The sequence below is a fragment of the Emydura macquarii genome, unplaced genomic scaffold (assembly GCF_026122565.2).
Source record: "Emydura macquarii macquarii isolate MOO-44397 ecotype Brisbane River unplaced genomic scaffold, CSIRO-AGI_Emac_v2 contig_3108, whole genome shotgun sequence".
NCBI lineage: Eukaryota > Metazoa > Chordata > Testudines > Chelidae > Emydura > Emydura macquarii.
The window spans coordinates 3,204,580-3,229,848 of NW_027133245.1; the positions used below are offsets into that span (position 1 = coordinate 3,204,580).

At 39.1% G+C, this 25,269-nt stretch overlaps 1 protein-coding gene across 9 annotated transcripts in view; it reads left to right on the forward strand.

The window, feature by feature from the left end:
• The window catches only part of TUSC3 (tumor suppressor candidate 3), a 276,373-nt gene that overhangs the window by 93,739 nt on the left and 157,365 nt on the right, over positions 1-25,269 (forward strand). For 7 of the 9 annotated variants that reach the window (XR_010916676.1, XR_010916675.1, XM_067530559.1 and 4 more), the window contains exon 2: positions 14,977-15,146. The exons of 1 other annotated variant lie outside the window; for it this stretch is intronic. Coding sequence is in view for 6 of the 8 variants with exons in the window: in XM_067530559.1 (XP_067386660.1) it covers positions 14,977-15,146 (170 nt within the window). In the remaining 2 variants the exon portion in view is untranslated. Of the gene's footprint in view, positions 1-14,976; positions 15,147-18,731; positions 18,752-25,269 lie in introns of those variants that run through there. One more of the 9 variants, XM_067530563.1, reaches the window with a different exon arrangement.

A 25,269-nucleotide genomic window follows, 5' to 3' on the forward strand; every position in this document is an offset into this window, starting at 1 on the left:
TTGACCCTACCATTCTGTGAGTTTGTGTCTTTTGTTCCTTTTGCTTTTATATTTCGTCTAATTGTGTGTTACCTGATGCTGATCTATGCTGATTCTATTGTATGTAGGATATTGTATTGTAATGTAATGTATATCCTGTTATATAGCTTGGTATCTTCTATCACTTTTAATAGCTCTGTCAGTGCCCTTATTTTTGTCTTCTCCCTCCCCCCCATAGTGATTTGTTACTGGTACTCGACTGAAGAAGATACAGCCTCAAACCTGAATAGAATTTCCACTGTGATCATCAAATTCAAACTTTTCTCCAAAGATGTGCTGTAACAACTTAAGGAATTGCCAGAGAGAAAAGTGCCACTTGACACATCATTGTTCCCTCTTAACCTTATTTCTGCTAAGAGGACCATATTTTCAAAATACTAAAGATGCTTTTGTGCCAACATTTTTTTAGGGCCACAAAATATGCATACAAAAGAAAACTTTAAAATGTGAGGTGGTGTCAGCTTATGACTCAACAATAATGCCTTCATATTTTGGAGTTGAAGACTATTTCCTATAATTTAAAGTTGTGAATGATTTTATCATGAAACTCTGAACAAGTGTGACCAATATTCACTTTAAGCAAAATGACAGCTTTTTTTAATGTGACAAGATAGGTGAGGTAATATCTTTTATTGGACCAACATCGGTTGGTGACAGTCATGCTTTTGAGAGGTCTTTTTTCAGTTTTTTTAAATGTCTTTGCTCATTTAGTTTCTCTTTACTTAAGATACTGTTTGCTTCACTGAACACTGATTCCACTGATCTTGAAGTTGTTTGTGAATGTAATGAAAAGACATCTGTCTAGCAATGTTTTGCACACATTTTATAGTTCTAAACTCTTGTATATTTTGATGTTTTTTTTAAAAGGACATTGGAAGTGACCTTAATGAAGTTCTCATAGTTCAGGGACTACATATGAAAAACAGTGTATTATGATATCTTTATTGCTTTCCTATTTCTTAACTTTGTACCAGTCAGTTTAATTTATTATGTATTCTTACGTAGTATGTCATAATTACTGGGGTTTTTGTCTATTCTTGGACATCTGAAGTTGTAAAAGTTGAGAGAAATATTTTGAGGAACTGGTGAACCATGCTGCCTTGCACTGCTTTAAAAAATCTCAGCCCTCTGGCACCTGAGGTAATAAACAATGATAGAATCATGCTGGACATGTTACTGACACTGAATACGCCATAGAAAACAGTTGCTTAAACAAGTCTAATTTATAGTTTGTCATTCTTTTGTACAATTAATACAAACACACAGATTATGAAGTACAAAAGCATTTTATTGATTTGTCTCTGAGAAAAAGAGGACGTGAGCCTTGTTAGGAAGAGCTCAATTATGTGAAGGGGCCATTCTCTGCCATTGGTAGATTTTATGCTTATTTTTTCAGCACATCAAAATTATTTTGATAATACTTCACATATATATTGTGTCTTCCATCTAATGATCTCAAGGTGTTGTATAAATATTAATTTAGTTTCTGAACGCTGCAGAGAAGCATGATAGCGTTAGCCTTATTTTGCAGAGGTTAAAACTGAGGCAAAGAGAAACTAAAATGTCTTCCTCAAGTCACACAGGAAGTCTGTGGCATAAATTGAGAGTATAAACCAATATCCTGACTCCTAGACTTGTACCCTAAACAAAATAACCCTTCTATTCAAATTAACATTGACTAAACATTTCTTTCTATGTTTCTCTGCTGGCTACAGAAAATATCAGAACAAATAATGTTGAACACTTTTTCCATAAAAGCTTTACTTTTTTTTAAAAGAAGAAAGTCATACTATGCAAAAAGCTGCAAGCACTCTTGTGAGATTAGAACTTGTTTTTTCATTGTAAAAATCCATGAAATTGTTTGTTGAACAAATTCGTTGTTCATTCCTTTTTTTATTCAGCTTTAACAGGGTGATAGCATGGAAAGCAGCTTTTGGTATTCCATGTAAAGTAGCTATCATCTTGTGGGATGCCTCTTGTCACATGAACTACTTGATACTGGAAGATGAGCTTCTGCATTACTTTTTTCTGTAACAGTAATTATAGACTAAAGAAGCCATTTTTTAAGGAAAGTTTAAGAAAGTACAACAGTCTACAATGAAGTTTACAGAGAACAGTTAACTTTCAGTGGAATATTCAGGCTATCTTCACAGAGAGTGCTTGAGAAAGATTTTCAAATTGGAACATAACTTAAGGAAACAGTTAAATTTATTGTTTTTAAAAACACTTTCAGCTCCAGATTCATAAAACAATAGAAGATAGATATGTCAAGAGTAAGGTAAAGAATCTTGTATCTACTTTCTGTTCTGTTCTGTTCTTTTCTGGAAACAAATGAACATATGTTTCATATAATTCAGGTAGCACAGTGTAATTAAAGTCAACTGCTTATCCTGGCAAAAAATACAAAAGTAATTTTATTTTAAATACTTGTCGCACACGATATTTTAATTTGCCATGGGAAATTCTGAGAAGTCAATATAATTTATTTTAAGTAAAAATTATATACAACCATTTTTAGATGGTGTTAAACTATTAAATCATGATCTGCTACAATGGATTTAGCCAAATTTGAACATATTCATGGAATAGTCCTCATTAAGGACTAGGACGATAAAGACTGAGTTCATGAAAACAAATTCTAAAAGTCACAGCAGTAAGGGCTACAACAAACACTATCTTAGCTAATACTTACTAATATTTAAAGTTAGTATGGTAAAGTTGCGTAGACAAAACTTGCAACATGTCATAATGTTTTGTATAAGTGAGATGCTTTCTGAGGATTTAATTCAGGAGTGTTTCACTGTTCAGGAGTGTACTTTAGCAAGTGTTCAAAGTTATAGCCAATGGGATTTAAGTTAAGCATGTGCTTGTGTCCTGTTGGCACATGCTTAAAGGTTTTCCTGAATTAGGAGACAAAATATATGTGGTTTCTAAAGACTAGTAAGTATCAGTTTTTTCCTTAGGCTATTTACTTCAACATCCTTCTGTGCCTCTAACTCTTCCTTTCTGGAGATTCTTAGTATTGTGATTTTCTCACTTTTTTCTTTTATTCTGAAGGAAAGTGGTATATCACATTGGATATGGCCTCTGATGTTGGTATTTTTCATTGGTTTGGATTAGCCGTTGAATTAATGACCACACTGTCATACTGAAGAAAGAGTAGTCATGTTCACAGTCTAGTCTGACTGGTATGTGTTAGTTCTAGAATTCTCTTCATAGTTGTGCTAGGAAGGAACATTTCATTTTCATTACATATTTATTCTTATATTGTATTTGTTTTCCTTCTTAAATGTAAACCATTAAATATAAAAAAGTGCAATACAGTCAAGTTAACTTCAGCATTTCTTTATTTTGGATTTGTCTTTGGTATTCTAAAGGTTGCAATAACAAAGTTTTTCACATTTATTATTTATATTGGTTTTGACAACTTGTCTTAGTATTCCTTGATTGAAATAGTTTTGCTGGAGTTCCCTCATTTTTAAAGTATTGTATCCGTTTATTTATACCATATAGAAAATGTTTGTATTACCTTTTAATCAAATTTCTTCATATTACTTCTACTGGATCACCTTGAAGTATTGTCTGGTGAGAGTAAGTTGAACCTCTTTAGCTTTTCTATATAACTACTATATTTGGAATCTTCCTGGCTATCCTATATTATACTCATCCAGAGCAATATACTTTCAATGTAAGGGTGACCTACACTGATTATTCTGTGAGGTTTAACTAGTCCTTTTACTATAGTATACCTTTAATTTACAATCTAGTCCTCTGATGATGAGCGAGCAGGGGATTGGACTAGGTGATCTCCTGAGGTCCCTTCCAACTCTAATATTCTATGATTCTATGACTTTTTTTTTAAAGCTGCTTCCAGGTTTTTGGCTAGTAGCTGAAAAAAAATTCCTACAGTAATGTCTAAATTTCTTTCCTAGACCCCAGTTCTCGAAACACTTACATTGTTGAACTATATTTGATTAATTTTATTTAATACAGTGGGACTATTCATTCATGAAGTTAAGCATGAGTCTAAGTGTTCTCTGTATTTAGGCCTTATTCTGTCAGCGGCATCATTAATGCATGTCAGAACCCTGTGAAGGCTGTGCAGACTTCATTTAATATCAGTGGGAATTTATAGGTAATCTCATTTAAATTTAATGTTTTAAACCCATCATAATCTGGATTCCGGCCAGGATGTGGAACTGAAATGGCTTAGTGACACTGATGGATAATATCCCCCTATTAATGGATAGTGTTGGTAGCCATTATCTTTCTCATGGACCTCTCTCTGCATTTGAGACAGTTGATCATGACATGCTGCTGTTTTACCTGAGAAAGTGGGTGGTGTGCAGGGTAATGTGCTAAAATGGTGTGAGTCCTTCCTAATCGGATGTACCTCTACCATTGGACCATTCAGTTAGGGAGACTCACAAGGATCAATTCTCTCTCTGATTCTTTTCAACATCTACATGAAGCCACTATGTGAACTGTTCAAATTACATTGGCTCAAGTGCCCAGAATATGCAGATGACATACAGCTCTAACTATCCTTCACCACACCAAAATGGCCCAGTGCTTGGATGAGATCAGTTCATGGATGACAAACTGCTGTCTGAAGCTGAAACTGACCAAGACAGAGATGATTCTAGTGGGCATCTTGAGGAGTTTGCAGCCACGGAGCAATTGACTCTTGTTGAGGTACACACCCATAGTTGGTTAATTCAATCTGTTGTCTAGGAGTACTCTTTGATTCTTCACTGATGCTTACCTCTCATATAACAGCATCTGTGAGTAACACTTTTTATCACATTTAGTAGACTAGGATACTCCACTCCATCCTGGTGGATGACGATCTGATCTTGGAACATGAACCTGTGTTTTTCATTTGTCTTCTTTCATTTTGCTTTATGTTATCCTTGGGGAATGTGACTCCGTGTCTGAGAACAACACCCCAGAAACTTCATATTCACCAATGTCAAGTAATTCTAGAATCATAGAATATTAGGGTTGGAAGGGACCTCAGGAGGTCATCTAGTCCAACCTCCTGCTCAAAGCAGGACCAAACCTAGCTAAATCATCCCAACAAGAGCTTTATCAAGCCAGGCGTTAAAGACCTCTAAGGATGGAAATTCCACCATATCCCTAGATAACCCATTCCAGTGCTTCACCGCCCTCCTAGTGAAAAAGTTTTTTCAATATCCAACCTAGACTTCTCCCATTACAATCTGAGAACATTGCACCTTGTTCTGTCGTCTATCACCACTGAGAACAGCTTAGCCCCATCCTCCCTGGAACCCCCTTGCAAGTAGTTAAAGGCTGCTATAAAATCCCCCCTCATTCTTCTCTTCTGCAGACTAAATAAACCTAGTTCCCTCAGCCTCTCCTCATAAGTCTTGTGCTTCAGCCCCCTAATCATTTTTGTTGCCCTCTGCTGGACTCTCTCCAATTTGTCCACATCCTTCCTGTAGTGGTGGGCCTAAAACTGGACACAGTACTCCAAATGAGGCCTCAGCAGTGCCAAATAGAGGGGAATAATCATTTCCCTCTATCTACTGGCAATGCTCCTACTAATTGAGCCCAATATGCTGTTAGCCTTCTTGGCAATAAGTGTACACTGTTGACTCATATCCAGCTTCTTGTCCACTCTAACCCTCAGGTCCTTTTCTGCAAAACTACTGCCTATCCAGTCAGTCCCCATTTTGTAGCAGTGTATTATGATTATGTTCTGTACAATTATGATATGTACATGATATATTCCATATGATATATTATATTCTGTACACTTATCATATATTCTGTAAAACTACCTTGTTTGGTATTATTTTAAAAGTCTTGATCTGCTAAACATTAATATCTTGTCAGATTGTATGTGAAGTTATGAAACATTGTTGAACATGCTATTAGAAAATGTTGTAAGGTGGGAAACTCCCACAAACAGCCTTTCAGGGACAACAATGGAGTGGCCAGACAATGTTAATGTCTCTCTCTCACCCACTCAAGAATAGATTATATAAATAGGAATTGTTTACAGTGAAGGCTTCACTGTAGGAAGCATGTTGGCAATGGGGCTTGACTGACCAATGAGGACGACCCCGCAGGTCACAGTCCCGATTGTTCTAGCAAGCTGAAACAGACTATAAAACGTAAAGTGTGACATCATCACTTGGTTTCTCTCTCCCCACAACTGAATATCTGAAGGTGCATCTGGAAGACAAAGAACTTTGGACTGGTGATGGGTTTTCCCAGACAGGGAACGTTGCCCAGCTTGTGTTTAAGAAACTGCTTGTACCATCTAACAAGAGTGAGACATTGCTAATTCAAAAAGCTTTTTAGTGTGTAGAATTTAGACTGCGATTTTATGTTTATTTCATTTGGTAACTACTTTTAATCTGTTTACGCTTGCCACTTATAATCATTCAAAATCTATTTTTCTGTAGTTAATAAACTTGTTTAATGTTTTATCTTAACCAGTGTGTTTTTGAGTGAAGTGTTTAGACAAACTGCTCAGTAACAAAAGCTGGTGCACATTCCTTCCACTTTGAGGGAAGAGTGGCCTGGATAATAATCTTCACTCAATAATCATCTTTCAGGCTTTTTAACCAGGGAAGACAGTATAGTCTTGTGGTCCTGGGCTGAGGAACCAACTGGAGTTTCTCTATTATTGGTTTGTGAGTGGCTGGAAAACATTCATTGAACTGAACTGGGTGTGATCCCTGCCTGTGGAGGGCTGTGTAAGTGCAATACCTGCTAGGGTTTGAGGCATGTCGCAGCATCACAGTGTAATAGGGAGTCCAAGCTGGTCAGACAGAGGGCTCAGTGGTATCCCAGCTCCCAGGCAATATCCCAGAGTTCTGCCTACCAACACAGAGGATTACCACAAGAAGGCAGTAGATATGTCCTTGCTACCTCGATGATGCAGCAGTTAGATGGCTGAACAATCTGGATATTGATTAACAATTCATATGAAAGAAGACCTGGCCTTGGTTATTCAAACCTATATCACCTCTTGACTGAATTGTAGCAATGTAATATTTGGACATAAAGTTTTCAGCACTTCCAACTAATACAGAATGCTGTATCATGTCTCCTTTGCATCACAGGTTACTGTGGAGACAAAATTGCATAGTGGCGTCGGCAGCGCCACATGCTCCGCACCCCCCTCCCCCCACGCGGATAAAGAAGCAGCCTAGGGAGGGTTGACTCAGCAGCACGAACTGCATGACCCACACGTACCTGTCACCTTATAAGGGGATGAAGCAACCTCACCTGCTGGTGCATGGTCAGCAACTGCCCGGGAAAATTGTGAGCACCTGGTTGGCTGGTCAGTACCTGCCCTGGAAAATCATGAGCACCTGGTTGGCTAAAAGCCAAGGCATGACCTTAAAAGGTCATGCAGCAAATAGCAACCAATGGGGCTTAGCCTCTGCTGACCGCGGGAAACTATAAAAGTTCAAACTCAGGTAGCAGAGAGGAATTGGATCTACCCAGCACCTCACGTATCTCCTGGTCATGTCGGTTCAGCGGGCTGACGCATCTTGCCCAGCCCACTTCGCTGCGAACTGATCACTCGGAGCGGCTCTCTCACGTCTGCAGGATTTAAAGCAAACGGCAACTGAATTTGGCCAACATGGTATATTTGTAGATGGTGTTTGTGAGTATGGATTAACTGTTTTCTGCTGTGTTTGTCTTGTAACTCCTTCGGGGAACTCCAAAACCGGGCACCCTAGTGTCAAACGCTGGCAGCCATATGTTGATCCGGAGAGATCACAAATGCAGAAGTCTTGGGTGGCGCACTTTGTCCTTACGCGCACGGAGTTCCCCTGCCCTTTACTATCACTGTTTGCTGTGCAATTGCTTTCTGTGGAACTGTTTATTATAGAAGTAGAACTGTTTACTATACGAGTAGAATTGTTTATTATAGAATAAAAAGTTTATTGATTAAGCAAACCTCTAGAATCATCACTGTCTCGCCGACCCCCCGTATCCCAAACCGAACCTATCTGAGAGTTTTTTCTCTCCGTTTCCACAGTTACCTTGAGCATATCAGACTTGTTCTCCACTCCCTACACTGGATCCCCGTAAAATATCGGGTCAAGTTCAGGGTCTCCATTCTTATCTTCAAGGTGCTTAAAGGCCTTGGGCCCAGGTTATCTAAAAGACCAGCTAAGCCTCCGGGATGAAGACAGTGGTCAACAACTATAGTTCTCTGGCACAGTGGAACTTTCTACAATAAAATTAAATCTAATCTGTGTAAGAGACAACAGTTTCTCAGAGGATGAGTGTCACGTTGCTTTATGCACTATTTGAAGGCTCTCAGATACTACAATGATAGGAATAGTATAAGAACCCATGTAAATAGATGTTTTGATCATCAAAATGTAAGTTTTTGACACACTGTATAAAATTAAAGGAAAATAAATTTTAAAAAGGAATGAGCTCTAGAATTCACACAGAGTTCTTGCCTTTCTCACACTAGACTCCATAATGTCTACTGAGGATCTTTTCATGCAAATCTAATTTACCACTGAAGTGCTTAGATAGTGTGTTGAGATATGCTCTAAGAATCCCTGAGAATCCCTTAATCAGACTTATTTTCTTCATAGTTTGCTTCTTCAACAATGAAATTTAGAGGAAATACTATTACTTTCTTTTTATAAACTCTTTTTATAAACTCGTCACAACTTTACACAGGCTTCCCATAGAATTTTGAATTGAGTCTTGATCTTGGTACTTACCTTCAAAGTACTCCATGGCCGAGGCTCACCATATATAAAAGCTCCAGGACAAAGACTGATGTTCACAGCTATGCTATTTTGACACAGTGGAACTTTCTACAATAAGGGTAAAGCTAGCCTTTGCATGAGACAAAACTTCTCTGGGAGACGGGGGTGCATGCATGCAGTTGAAACTGTGGCATGAACTGCCCCCAGGAAGTAAAGACCATTACAAACCTCACCACTTTCTGCTCCAAGTCAAGGCACATTTCTTTGATCTTACCTTCTCTAACACACACATAGCAACAGGTACATTTGTGAGGATCCACAGGTCTCCAGGCAACCCTCATATTCCAGCTGTCATCCAGCATCTTGCTAGTGTCTAGTGGGCTAATGACTACTGTAACCCTAGCCCCACCAGAGGCACTGCCCACATGATTCCTGACTGGATGAACACCCAGCCCCACTGATTGGTCTAGCTATGCTATTTAAGCCAGAAAGAGGCACAAGAAGTTGTCTATGCAACCGAGTGAGTTTCTGGATGCCTACTTCAATGGACCCTACCTTCTTGCCTAACTTCTGAGCCCTGGCTCCAACCCTTGGCTCAGTTTTCTGACTGATTCTGGTTCTGATTCTGGGCCCTGACATCCGGCCTCTGACTCAGAGGTTTTGATGCTCTGACATATGGCCTCTGAATCTGGTTTGATCCTCAGCTAAGTTTCCTGGTGCCTGATTCCTGCTCTCACCACCAGGCCTGACCACCCATATCCTGGTCCCTAACAATATTTATATAAAACAAACAAACAAAAAGTATGTATGCTATCAAAACAATACATTCCACTACACACACTTCTCCCTCAGGGGAGAAGAGGGGAGAACAAACAGTACATGACAGATCACATTGCTTAATGTACTACTAGACGGCACTCATACACTATGGTGATGAACGCAGTATGTGAACCTATATGGAATTGACTTAAGCACAGCTGGTAGTCTGCACCGTTTCTACAGCTGCTTGTGATTTTTTCCTAGTCTGGAATATGGGTGGGGAGCAGCTAGCCCAAGGGGATTCTCTGTGAAGCCCAGAATTCTGACTATTTCTATATAAAACTATTATTCAAAACATAATGTAGCCTAAACATAAAGATGGGTAGAAGACACATAAAGGAGGAGGATTTTGAACGCACTTTTAGAATTTCTATGTATAGTATAGTATGAATGCATAGATCATGTCACATCATTCTCATTTTATTAGTAAAACAATACATCCTGATTCATCTTTTAGACTTGAGTGATTTGACTTGCTCTCTCTACTTACAGGTAGATTAATAAACCAATTAATATAATACTTTCTTACCAACAGCTACCTCTGTTGCTGCACTACAGCAGGAGCCAGGTCTATATTTTGTTTCTTGGACTCCTGAACACACTTACTAAATCATGGTTAAACAAAAGGAAAAAAGGCAGAAAAATGCTCATTTTGTAGTTTAAAGGGTGCATTCATTCATAGCAGTGGAATTATGGCTGCAGGTTTTGCATCTGTTATGGTAGGGTCTGGTGCTTCCTTGAGTTGGTGTGTCCAGACCTGTGAGGAGCCAGCCACTTAGATACCACAGAATATGCTCCAAAGAGAGAGTCTGGGATGCACACCTTCACAAGCTTAAAACCACCTTCACCAAACAGGGACTCTCCTCCAGGAAAGCATATTGCATCTTGGATTGGTCCGACCTAATTTCCCAAAAGAACCTGCTTTATACAGGGGAAACAAAAAAACTGACCACACACCCCTAGTTGTCACCTGTCATCTCTCACTGACATTCTGAAAGCAATTTTTCCCAAACACCCTTTTCTGGCCTTCAAAACAATCCCCAACTCACCAAGTTGATCCTCAGAAGCAAGTTCCTCACAGACCAGGACCACGACATACCAACTCTAAGTGGCACCAAACTCTGCCATAACTACAGATGCAAAACCTTCAGACATATCTCCATTGCTGCCCCCACAACACACCTTGCAAGAAAGTCATGACACTTTGGTCTTGTCATGACACACAAATATTTTTAATGGTTTTGTAGAAATTATACAGATTTCATTAATAATAATTTTTGAGGCATGAAATCACTGAAGTGGGTCCAGCAGTAGCAGCATGCGTCAAAACATTAATTTTCCTTAAATGGAAATGTTTAATTATCTTAGCTAATGACAGAAAAGTAGATGCCACTTTGAGCACATGATCCTAAGTCAAAGCTATAAGGATAACCTGAAATATGTCACATTTCGAGAGCTCAAGTGATCAGGCTTCAAAATATAAAGCTAAAATTAAAACTCGATTGAGCACAAACTTATCTGCAGAATGCTCCCATTAATTAGGGTCAGAGTGGAGGAGGAGTAGGGGGTATTCAACAGCATATATTGTAAATAGATTTTTAGATAACCAAAAAAAGCCTTCTTCAGTTTTTTAAATGCTCCAAGCACTTCCTACTTTGCTTTTGAGATCAGATATCATGAATCACAAGAAGATATCTTGTATCAGTGATGTTATGAAAAGAGGCATTCTGGGATAACAATAAACCAGAAATTGCCAAGATACTCTAAATAAGCAGTCTCTGAGAACCCTGGGGGAAATCCTGGCCCCTTGAAATCACTAGTTTTCATTGATTTCAATGGAGCAGGTCATCACTCATGTACTGAATGTAAGTCTCTTTTTAGGAGAGTTGGAATCCTTCAGTGTCATTGAAGCAGATTGTAAAGTTATAGTTGGTGTTTGTTTCTAGAATACTGTACTTTCAGTAAGTTTTCTGGTAGATTTTAAAAATTCACTGTCTGAGCGATTTCCAGAGAATGCACCAATACTTTATATATGTCCCGTTTGATACTGTAAGGAAGCACTGCCTTAGTTAGGTCATTTATACTTTGGCAAGAATAGTTCCTAGAGTCTGTGCAGGTGATATTTGTTTCTCATGTTTCTGGTCAAGCAGCCTACAGTCTTATGCTTATGATCTCAGAAATCTGTAAAGTGTCAGTAAGCAGTTTCTATCCCCATTTTGCTGGAAGTATATTCCTATAGGTGTCTGGGGGTCATACAAGACTATTATTATGTGACAACTTGAAAATCTTTGTATCTTTTCATTAGTTTCTCCAACGTTCTCTTCGCTTCAGTTAATGTAGCACTGGGAAATCATATTTTCCATAGTCTTGTTAGTTCATCTCTTGCATTTTTATTGAACACTACTAGCCAGAGCACATCATCCAGAACTGGTAGATCTTTTCAAATAGAAAAAAAAGATATTTCCTACCTGTAAACTGTTTAATTCAGATCCTCCAATTTGAACCATGCTTGCATTGAGTAAACTTAGCAGAGGATAGGTTTCTTTTTAATTTATTCTGTTTGTTTCTGTCAGGCAAGAACTCCAGTAGTCTCTGAGAGAAGCAAAATAGCAAATATTTCTTTTGGCAGGAAAATTCTTTGTATTAATTGGTTCATTTGCATGCCTGCGATGAATTGTAAATATGTCAAGAATCTATGCTTCAGACTGGTGGCTCTAAATCACAAAATTCCAATTTAGAGGCATGAACATTTCCTTTTGTTTTCAGGACTTCATAAGGTGAAAATAAATTTGATGTTTTTAATTATTGATTCAGTATTTGTGGTGGTAGAAACGTCTTTAGTATTCACTCTTCAAAATTATTAGTTGTAAACTTTACCCCTCATCCCTCCCATCTAAAGTAAAAAAAAAAAATATATATATATATATACAGACCCCAACTACTTACTGTATATTCAGGGTTACATTCTGTGCTAATTTATATCTCATACAACCTCCCGGACAGTTGGTGTTGAAGCCTATGGAGTTCCGTTGGAGGTAGGTCAGTGCAGGATTTTGGCTATTATTGATTGGCAATAATAAACCCACCCAAATTTTTGTTTTTGGCACATAAAAACCTGCCAACTTTCACTCATAGTATTGTTTCAAGCTGTTTATCTCAATCTATGTACCTGCCCTTTTAGTCTCCCTCTTTTCCCCTCTGCATCTGTATGAGGCAGCTTCCTTCTCTACATTGCCTGGGCCCAGCATGAGCAAACTGAGAACACAAGAGACACAGACTGCCTTCACTCCGTTCTGATACCCAGCCTCAACCCACTCTGCAGCTGCTCTGCAATTGCAGAGGAAATCCTGCTCATCTGAATTCTAGAGCATGCTCAATGTAAACTGATTCTTCAGGGAATGTAGCTTCAAAGCTTTACCAAGTCTACTGAGCACGTGCAAATTGCAGGTTTTCAGAGGATTGTAACTTGACTAAATGTAGGTGAATTTTCACAGGATTGGGAAAATGCACATCCCTGACACAAAGGTCACTGCTTGCCAAATTTCACATCCCTTTTGCAAAGCATGGAGGTGCTAGATCCTCTCAAAAGAGATCACCAGAATTTTTCAAAGTGGGGAAAATGAGTTTTGCCCAGACTCTCATTTTCAGAAGTGGCTGAACCATTTTGGCTAAATTTCCCAAGACGACAGTCTGAGGCAGACATGCGTCATGGAAAATTTCAGCCTAAACGCTTAAGTTTGGCAAAGTGAGAAGCAAATGAAAACAGGGTCTTATAGGCAGTGTTGGGCAAACTTAATAACTTGTTATGATACTGTTGTATTAATTTAGATGGAACATAGGGCCCCAAAGATGTTAACATAACCTAGTGACTATGTTAAATAGTTTTATACAAGGGTCAGGGTTTAGTATACAAAGATCTCAGCCTGCTTAATACCATGGCAAACAGACCATTATAATCATTTTAATCTTTATTAAAGATAAAAAAGAAACAACAGTTAAAGCATTTGAAATGTAAACTATTAAATATGGCTTTCATTTTAACAGCATTTCCTGTTCCCTTTCCATTTAGCTGGAAAGATTTTATGGGAGAAAATCCTTGTTTGACAGTCTCTAGGTGGCTTCAAAGATGGCAATAACTCAATAACTGTCCTTGTTGGGGAAAAGAAAAGAAGTCAGTTGCAATGGCCTGGAGCAGTTGTTGTTAAAGCCCAATCCCATTTCATCTCAAGTGATATCTGGGATTCAGCTGGAGCCAGTGGAGGTGGTGATGTCATCTGGGTTCTTTTCTGTTCTGGGCTGGTCAAGATATTTCTTGGGATCAGGGTGACAAAGGCCTGGGATCTTAGGAGATGGTGAGGATGGCAGCCATGATGTTGAAGCTTGCTCCAGTAGCCAATTTTTCTCCCCCAAAGTGTTTCTTTAAGGACTCCTAAATAAAATGTGGGTGGAATAGCCTATCCTTTCATTATTTTGTCCACCAATTAGGCCTAGTTTCTGACACACTAATTCTGGTTCACTGATTTCTGGTTCTATACTTTTGTTGTTTACCAACCATGATCTTAACACAGTCCTTGAATTATATCAGTAGGCCTTTTTGTTTGGCTAATTCAGTTTTCCTGTTTCCTTTTTGTACCTTTTCCCTTCAACATTTGTTATTGTAGGTTATTGTGACATCTCATGAACATTCAAATACTTTTTACAGTTGAGATCACATTTAGGGTAAATTTTGTAGGACCGCTTATTACAACAGTACCAATCCTGTCTACAACAAAATATCAAAGCTTATTAGTAAGGATAACTTAAGTGCAGTGGCAATATGGTAGACATTTGTAAGGAAATCCTGTCTTTTTTTTCTCCTGCTTTTACTTACACTAATTATTGTGTTGTAACAAGATGTAGCTGCTTTTCTGGCTCTTGCAGGTCCATTTTCCTTGTAATTTGAGATCTGAATGACTGAGATTGTCCAGTTATGACAAATGTAACATAATGCTACACTTTATGAAGTTTTTCTTTGTGCTGATGTGTGAAACAGTCTGTCTTGTAATGGAAATTGATCATATGCCTTATACGCTAAGGCCATACAAATGTTTCTTTCTCTAGACACAGATATCTGTACAATAATGCTATAATCACCAGACTTCTAAATACAATATTTTCCTTAAGTAGTAACTTACAAGTCTGCTTTTATCAGTTTAATTTTTTTAACCAAATTCAACAATATTTGAGAAAAATCTTTAACTAACTGCTGTTAAAGGTAGATGGAATGAGGGTCACATTCTTCTATTATGTATGTGAATGCTGCTCCCCTGCAGTCAGTTGGGACCTAGTTCAAACAAGGGCAGAATTTAGCCCCATGCTGCCTGATGTTAACATCCCTCCTCCCTGCATTTGATTACAGAATCTGCTAGCGGAAAAGGTGGAACAGCTTATGGAATGGAGCTCAAGGCGTTCAGTCATCCGCATGAATGGAGACAAATTCAGAAGATTTGTGAAGGCTCCACCTCGTAACTACTCTGTGGTAGTAATGTTTACTGCTCTCCAGCCACAGAGACAATGTTCTGTTTGCAGGTAATTTATACCCCGTGAAACAGATTCTTTGGCTCTTCTTTTTCCCGTCCTCCCCACCATCCTCAGTTAACTATGTTTTAACTGATGCACAACATAAGTGTTATTGTTCTAGCTTAGGTCCTGGGAAGATAGATAAATACCTCTCTGTCTTGTGTGTGCTTACCATAGTATCTTCCCTCTATGATACATCTTAGAAATTTCTACCTGTGATGCATTTTCTACCTCTAATATGTTTTAGAAATGTTGTCAATTATTTTATTAATTTTCACAATTTAAGAGCTACTACTTAAATTAATAATTAATGCAAGGGATAGGATACAGAGTGACCTAAACAAACTGGAGGATTGGGCCAAAAGAAATCTAATGAGGTTCAACAAGGACAAGTGCAGAGTCCTCCACTTAGGAAGGAAGAATCCCATGCACAGCTATAGACTGGGGGCCGACGAGCTGGGCAGCAGCTCTGCAGAAAAGGACCTGGGGGTAACGGTGGATAAAAAGCTGGATATGAGTCAGCAGTGTGCCCTGGTTGTCAAGAAGGCTAATGGCATATTGGGCTGCATTAGGAGGGGCATTGCCAGCAGGTCACGGGAAGTGATTATTCCCCTCTATTCGGCATTGGTGAGGCCGCATTTAGAATATTGTGTCCAGTTTTGGGCCCCCCACTACAAAAAGGATGTGGAGAAGTTAGAGAGAGTGCAGCGGAGGGCAACCAAAATGATTAGGGGGCTGGAGCACAGGACTTATGAGGAGAGGCTGAGGGAACTGGGCTTGTTTAGTCTGCAAAAGAGAAGAGTGAGGGGGGATTTGATAGCGGCCTTTAACTACCTGAAAGGGGGTTCCAGGGAGGATGGGGCTAGGCTGTTCTCGGTGGTGGCAGATGACAGAACAAGGAGCAACGGTCTCAAGTTGCAGTTGGGGAGGTCTAGGTTGGACATTAGGAAAAAGTTTTTTACTAGGAGGGTGGTGAAGCACTGGAATTGGTTACCTAGAGAGGTGGTGGAATCTCCATCCTTAGAGGTTTTTAAGCTGAGGCTTGACAAAGCCCTGGTTGGGATGATATAGCTGAGGTTAGTCCTGCTTTGAGCAGGGGGTTGGACTAGATGACCTCCTGAGGTCCCTTCCAACTCTAATATTCTATGATTCTAAGACTCTCTTTTGCTTCTTTAAAAAAAATTCTGCTCTATTCCCATTAAGTGTCTGTTGCCAGTTAGCCTTTGTGATGGTTCTCAGGCACCCAGCACTGTGAGTCCCTCCGTCTCCCCCCACCTCCAGCAATGATAGGTGGGCATCAGCTCCCTAACACCACGAGCCTTTCGGCCCCTCAAGTGCTCTGCTATGGGCTATGCTAGCCCTAACTTCGCCTTTCAGGTTAACAATAGGTGCATCCCAATCTCCGAGTCTCTTTGAATCATTCCTCTGTGATATGCAGCCCCTGACACTGGTTATTCACAGAAATTCTATGTCCTCTTCCTCCAAAGGTGCAGTGTAGCCCCATTTATTCGTTAAACCCCCACTCCTGTAAACCGCACAGCACTTGTGAGCTCTTATGATAAAACAAATGTAGGTTTATTTAAGAAAGAATAAATATTTAACTAGAAACGAGAGAGTTGTGGAAACAATTTGTTGCCATACAGAACATGAATCTGGGTCTACATTTACCAGTCCTTTCCTAGATGATAAAGTAGGTTTTTCCCCAAAAGTTCAGTCTGTTACAGAGTTGGCTGGTTTCGCAAGAACCAGGATCCAAATGTTAATGAAAGCCTCACATTCCTTTAGGGGTTTTTTCAGTGAATGGATCAAGAGTCCCTCTCCCTAACGCTTTATTATTCTGAAACAGAATTTTATCTCTATTCCTAGCCAGGGCAATCTCCTGCCTGCTATAATGTTCCTTTTTACTGCCAAGTGGTTCTGATCATTTGCAATTGTCTTTGATGGTTTCTCATGGACTGTTCTGGATGTGGTAATGGTAGACAATAGAACCTTGAATTACCTCACCAGATGATTTAGAGAGGGGTGACAATTCCCTCTTGCTTGAATGAGTCATCTCTGAGGCACATTACCTCCTGATGACTAATTTCTACTCCAAATCTATAAAGCATACTTTCAATACAAATACATTATTTAAATGTTACCCATACATACATCTCACAATGATTATGAATCTTGACAAGCGGAGAGCTTTCTGTAGATACCTTACAAGTTACTCTTTAGGGAAAAATATCCTGTAAAACATGTTTGTTGCAGTGAATTTGTCAGATCTTTTGTGAAAGTTGTTTGCAAATAACAGAGGTCTTTTTCCAAGTAGTGTCTATGTCACAGCTTCATTTCTCTATAAATAAATTTTGTGTTGGTTGAGATTAATTTGACTTTACAATTGCATAATGGGGCCAAGTGGGATCCAAGGCTCTGGTACAAGACTGGTGCTATCCCATTGCTTCATGACTGTGGGCGGTTGTCCTATGTTGTCTAACATGTTTCCCAGTGCAAGAGGGCTTTTGGTTTGCCTAATTTGGAGCAACAGCTTCTACATTGCATCTGCAGCTACAGGGCTATCAAATTCTCCAAATCCAAAATCTCACTCTCTAAGGCCCCAATTTACTTAAAAATGTGACTAATTTTAAGTATGTGAACAGTCCCATTGAAGTCAACAGAACTATTCACATGTTCAATGTTAAGCATGTAATTAAGTACCTTGCTGAATCAGAGCCTGAAAAAATAGTTTTATTCAGCCAAAATGTACATTAGGAATTAAAGTTGCTTCAATAATAGTCAGGATTACGGGCATTTCTGCTCAGGATTTAAATAGGAAACAAATGACGAAATCACGGTCCTAGAGTCCAGCATTCTTGGCAAAGATATACAAACCCCTCCTAACTTGTCCTTTTGGACAGACAGCCGTGATTTAAAAATACTTTCTGAAAATAGGTACAGAAGTGTTCGGAAGTGTTTGTTTCAATAGGCAAACACAGTGAAACCCCAGATATATGTAAGAAGCAAATGGATCCCCGACCCACCTGCAGATGGATGTTCTGAAGTTATATAATTTAATGGATTTCTTAGGCTATGGGAAATAATCTGTTAGACTAGAAAGTTAAATTTAGGTGTAATCATGACACATGAACACATGGGATAACTATGTCCAAACACGTTTTTGAAGATGGGGCTGGTTTCTCAGTTGTTAGGGATCACTTGATCTCAGTTGATAAAGAAGTAGTCCAGCCAGTGCTGCTCTGATATCTAGTTCCAGATTCAGTGGGCTAGATTCTATACTGCTGCCTTTGGAGAAGCACAACTTATTGGTTGGTGTGGCCATTGGTATAAATTAGAACCAGTCCCAAGGTTGTTCTAAATTTTTGGGAACCTCCCTATGGCGGCTTCTTGGCGTTTCCCATCCCAGAATAGCTAATGACTGCTATTGCCTGTCTCCCTCTTTCCCCTGAGCTTGCCCCTGACTCCCCTATGCTAGAACGGGAAAGTTCTTCAAGTAATTGCATATGTCTATTTCACTGTAGATATGTATGCAGAGATATGTATGCAGAGATTTTTCCCTCAGCAGTATCCATAGGAACAATGTGAGCACCCTCTTGTGCCTTCTGCCACTGCATGTAAGTATAAAGTGCCACGCTGCCCCGGATCGCCCTCCTTCCTACAGGCTATCATGGTGGTTGTTGGAGCTACAATCTTTGTACAAGTCTTCCCTCTTTAGTTTCCATATTACCTGTAGTGTTAGTTTTTAGTCTAATGTACTGTATGTGCACATACATATATATAAGTATATCTTTAGAATAGTGTTTCTGTAGAGTAGGGTTCCCAGTTCCTGACAGGGTAACAGGCTCAGTACTAGATTAATGCCTCGTTCTCCTTGGTTCAGCACCAGTCACTCATTTGATAGGTCTATTCCAGTGAGCAACCCACATCCCAGTTTTCTTAAGTGTCTGGGAGAGGTGCATGTGAGTGACAAATGGGTCTTTTGGACCCCTTGGGGCTTCCCTTTATATTTGAGAACCTCTCCACTCCCTTCCTGCTCAAGATATCCATCCAGAAGAGGTGCAGGAAAGATTTCACAGGCTCAAGGACTTTTTAGCCTCTGCAGGATCTTCTAGAGTAGGCACTCCTCATTAATGAGGCTATCCTGGAACTGGTCAGGGTTTTATGGTAGACCCCATCTTCTTTGTCTCCCACTGCTTAAATGGTGGAGAAAAAGATATTATGTCCCTTCACAGGGATTTAAGCATTTTTATACTACCCTTCTCCAGGCTCCCTGGTAGTTACTGCAACTAACAAAAAAAGGATACAGGAACAGCAGGTCTCTACTCCAAAAGGGAAAGAGGCAGAAAGATAAACCTGTTCAATTGGAAACTTTATTCTATAGGAGATTTACAGCCTAGGATCACAAACCAGCAGGCTCTGCTGGATCATCATGATTTGCTGGGAAAATGTCATGAAGTTCAAAGACAAGCTTCTTGATGAACTATTGAGGTGGAGAGCAAATTAGTTGCCAGAACAGCATTGCAAGAAAGCCTGGATGCAGTGGACTCTGCTGCTCAAGCTATAGCTTCCACCTTCACTATGTGGCATTCATCTTGGCTGCAGTCATCAGATCTTCCCCTGAATGTGCAAAAAAACATTCAAGACCTCCCATTTGAAGGCGCCTCTCTGTTTTCTGTTATGACAGATGAGAGACTTCATAGTCTTAAGGATTCAAGAGCAACCCTTAAAGTTACTTGGGATTTATACACTGGTGACAAAAAGAAAACTGTTCCATGCACAGCAATCCCAATGGTTTCATCCCTTCTTGCAGCATACCGAGGAACTGTCCAAAAAGAGGAGTAGAGGTTAAAAGAGACATCCTCCTTCTGCCTTATCTGCAACTGCCAGTTGTTCTTATCAGCTGAGTCCTCTAAACAACTGTTTCGACCTGTTGATCGAGAGCAGTCTACAACTTTCCAGAGCGCCATCTTTCCCCACCCCAATTTTTGCCAATTGCCCATCCCACTTCCTAAGTGCTTGGACCTGCATCACCTCAGATCAGTGTCTTACTCACGGTGGAACTGGGAAACACCCTTGAATTTATTTCTGTCCCACTTACGAGCTCCTTCACCATCCTTCTTTTCCCATCCCCATCACTCACACAAGAACGTGCTGCTTCAGGAGATACAGCCCTGGTGTACAGTTACCTGGAAATTCAGTGGCAGTGGACGGGAGACACACAAGCTACTCAGAGTAGCTTGCGTAACTCCCATCGACTGCTGTGCTTCCCTTCTGCGTGCCTACTTCACTGCACTTTGCTGACGGGAACTGTGTGCCCATCTACACAGCGCTAAGCCACTTGAGGGGGTGGATTTACTGCGTTGACTTCCTGATTGATTGAGCAGGTCTACACTGACCATTCAATCGATCCAGAAAAATCGATCTTATGGCGGCGACTTTGCCACCATCAGTATAGACATACCCTAAGTCTCTTACCCAAAGGAAGTTCTCATGTTCTTCAGAGTGAGGGGATTTTATTCCCATTACTTTCTAATCCTGAAAGCAAAGGGAATCTCATGCCATTTTTAGATTTAAGATAGTTAAACAAGCACCGAAAGAAAACAAAATTCCAGATGATTATTCTAACATCTATTATACCTTCCTTAGAGCCCAGGAACTTGTATGGTGCTCTTGACTTAAAGGACACTTATTTTCACATGGTGATTCACCAAACCCACCGAAGGTTTCTCTGATTTAGGGTCAACGGATCCCACTACCAATTTACAGTGAAATGCATGGCAGTAGTAGCAACATCCCTGTGAAGGTCAGGAATCCATGTGTTCCCTTACCTAGACAACTAGCCAGTGGAAAGGTAGCCCAGGTCTCAAGTACTTTCCAGTGTAACCACTATTCTATCCACCTTTATATTCTGGGGCTCCTAATCAATACAAAATCAATACATAAACCACTGTTCAAAGAATAGGGTCAGTCCTCGACTCTACAAAGGCCAGGGATTTCTGTCAGAGCAGAGGTTCCAAACAATGTAACTCATTGCTCTAGATCTGGAGGCCCAACCTGTCACTACGGTTCGGAACAGCCTCAAATATCTCAGACACATAGCAGTGTGCAGCATGCCAGACTGCACCTCAGAAAGCTATAGGGTTGGCTAACTTCAGTGTATTCACCAGCCTGTCGTCATATGAGCATGGTGTTAGACTTGTCTATGAAGGTGACTTTCCTGGTGACTATAACTTTGGCCAAGAGAGTATGGGAGTGACAAGCTTTAGTATCGGCACCTCCCCATATGATTTTATTTAGGGAGTAGTCTTTCCTTTGACCTCACCCTAAATTACTACCTAAAGTGGTTTCCAATTTTCATAGCAATCAAGTAATTTATTTACCAACTTTCTTTTCAAATCCCCATTCAAGTAAAGGGGAAGAAAAGTTCCATATTCTAGATGTTTAAAGAGCTTTGGCATTTTCCCAGGATCAGACTAAATTGTTCAGGTCTTCATCTCAACTCCTCATCACAGTTTTAGACAGAGTAAAGAGCCACCCAGTATACACTCAGAGGATCTCTGCCAGGATTTTCTGCTGAATTATTTTATGCTACCATTTGGCTGATATCGCACCACTCAATAAAGTGATGGTTCACTCAACCAGATTGCAAGCAGCTTCCAAAGACTTTTGGGCTTATGTACGCATACTAGACATTTGTAAGGATGCAACCTGATGGCTCCATATGTTTGCCTCTCATTATCCCGTCTCCCGTTGGTCTAGATGAGTGTTGCACATGTCCATTCCAGGATGCACCCTCCTTCCCTTCTCTATGCAGTAGGAATGAACTGAGGCGGGTTGGAGGCAGCACAACCTTTTGAACCTGTGTGCAGTGGCATGAGGCATGCTCACACTGTCCCTACAGGTACTGCTGAGGGAAATATCTCTGACAACTTCTCTGGAGAGCACGTACACCTACAATGAAATGGACATGTGCAACACAGTTGAGGAACAACAGTTAGGGAAAGTTAGGTAACTGTTTTTGGAGGAGGCATGTCTGATGGCTCTGCAATGCTTTGAAGCTGCTGCAGCTTCTTTATGCTGCCAGATTGGTATATGGGGGTTGAGGTGGAAGTGAGAATCTGCCCCAGTGTTTTCCAGCATTTCTTTCCTTTCCAATTAGCAGAGGTATAGCAGAAGCATAAAGTTCTCTCTTAAAAGGATCAGTGTAGTCATCATTATATTACATAGCAAGGAATTAATTCCTTCACATTGCTTTTTTGTGTATGTCTATGAACCTTTTGTGTTGCCTTTAAAATAATACAAATATTGTCATTATTAAGGAATATAATCTCATTTACAACTTTATATTGTTTAGAGAGGTAAAAAAATGCTTATAAACTTCATCCTGTAATGTGCCACTCTAGGCATTTAAGTATATAGCAATTGTAAATCTTTAAAATAATCCTGAAAGGAAAAAAAAAATCAACATATTTTTTTTTGTTAAATTGTTTTAAACTAATGTGAAATTGAGATCCAGTCCTGCCATATGGAATAATATGAATTTAATGAAGTTGATCATACAGCATATAAAAACTATTATCAGAAAATTGACATCTCTCAAGTCAATGATTAATTAATGGACAGGAATACTGTAACTATATACAAAATTTGAATGCATGAATTACTTTTTTGTTAGCTACTCAATATATGCTTTGTGAAGAATCTATTTTTTGCTTTAAGCAATTTAATGTCTAATGTTCTGTAGAGATTCTTCTATCTAGGGTTTAAGTTAACTGTTACTCATCAAAACATTTTCAAAGTGACTGCACACCAAAAATCAATGCGATATTTCAAGTATAAAGTAGCACAAAGGTTGTAACTTTTTACTATATGACTAATAATCTCTAGCAAAAGTTATACATTCAATTTTCTTTCTAAAAAGTAGCATTGCCTACTTTCTGCATCAGATAGCTATGGTGTTATAAAGTTGTTTCTGTCCACCTTGTGCTTATTAGATTTATATATTGTGCCTCAGTATTTTTCTCCATCTGCTGTTTCTCTCAGTTGTATCTACCATAGTAGTATGGGCATCAGTTCTAAAACATTAGGGCGACATAGCTGCAGTCCTGTATTATAGACACTTACTACAGTGACTGAAAGGGTTCTTCTGTCATTGTAGAAACCTCTCTGAGAGGTGGTAGCTAGGTCAATGGAAGAATGCTTCCATTGACCTAGTACTGTCAACACCTGGGCTTAGTTTGGCTTTACTATGTCTCTCTGGGGTGTGAATTTTTCATATCTCTGAGTGATGTAGCTAAGTCAACCTAACTTAGTAGTGTAGACCATCCCTAATTTTACCTGTGTTTTCTATTTAAAATATTAAAACTATCATGTTGCTATTGCATAGGGCAGCCTCAAAGAAAGATACCTCACATGCTAATCAGAAGGGCCATAAATCATCATAAAAAATGGCTAATAAATAGACACATAGTGGGGAGAGGCTGGCATTAATGTGTAACTGTTATGGAGAAAAGCTAATCACCCTGAATATAGACCATTATGGATTCTTAACTTTTAAAGCCAGAAAGGATCATATGGTCTCCCATCTTGTAAGAGTGAAATACATGTTCAAATGAGCCCATCTTACCAATCAATCCAGATCAGTCTGTATAATTTACTTGTTCCCACTAATATTTAACACTCTCCAATTTGTGTTATCTGCAAATTTACAAGCAATAATTGTATGTTTTCTTCCAAACTCTTGATAAAGATATTTAACAGAATTGGGCCCAGAACAGGTCCCTGCAGGAACACCTCCCCCTAAAAACACCACATTTGATGGTGATTCTCCATTTTACAATTCCTTTTTTTTTTTTTTTTTTAGATCTGTCAATTAGCCTACTTTTAATTCTTTTAACATGGGCTATATTGATTTTCTTAGTGTATTTTTTTTTAATCAGAATGTGATGTGGGAGCAATTCAAATGCCTTATAGAAGTCAAGGTGTATGATGTCAGCTCTGTTAGCTTTATCATCCAAAGTTGTAATCTGATCAGATTTGTCAAACAAGTTCCATTTTCCATATACCTGACCAATTATTTTTATAACTGTTGGGTGCAAGTCATCTAGTCCTATCAGTGTAAAAATGCTTACATTTAATAGTTGCTGTTTGACATCCTTCCTAGTTCCTGAAGGAATAGAAAGTATTTTCTTGTCTCTGTAAGATTTGAATACACCATCCTGCTTCTTTCCAAATACTGAGCAGAAAAATATTAAATACTTCTGCCTTTTCTGCATTATGATTGACAACTTTACCAGACTCTTCTAGTATTGAACTGATAACATTCCTAGATCTTTCTTTGTTACTGATATATTTAAAGAATTCCTTATGTTGTCCTTAATCCTACTTACCATAGATTTTTCACTGATACCTTTAAACTTTCCTTATCAATTATAAGCATTTCCTAGCTGCCAGTTTGTACTGATTAGTACCTACTTCCCCACTTTTCAATTTGTTATATGTAAATAGCTATGCTTAGTTTCCTTCTTAACCAAGATTTTTTTTAACTGAAGAAGCCTTATTACATGATTACAGAATTGTGCATTTTGGGCATCTAAGAGAACATTCTTTAATTCCCAGTTATAATTCATAGTTTTATATTTAAAGTTTTCCTTCCACTCAGTCGTGTTCATGATTGCTTTCAGTGTTGGGGAATTATCTCTTTTAATATACATTAAACATATTATTAATATGTATCTATTACTGACTGGACTATAACACACGGATTAAATTGAGATCACTTGAACCTAGGCAATCCCTCTTTTTTGTTTTTGTTTCGTGATCAGCTTTTTCATCAGCATGAGGGCTAATCTTTGATCCATTCATATTTTCACTGACTTAAAGGTAATAACACAAGACACCCAGGCCATTTTAAGTCATCTAGCCTACCAAGATATAGATGTAAACTGTGGACTGCAAAGCTCTAGCTTCACTGATTGGGTAGACCAGTTGCTGGGTCTACCCCAGACAGTCTGTCCCATGAAAATAGTTCTCCTTTCCCTATGTTCTAAATGAGAATTTAAGAGATAACTAACATCTCCCCTAATTTTTGGACAAAATGGCTTTAAATTGTCCCCTGGCAAGACCTTTTTCA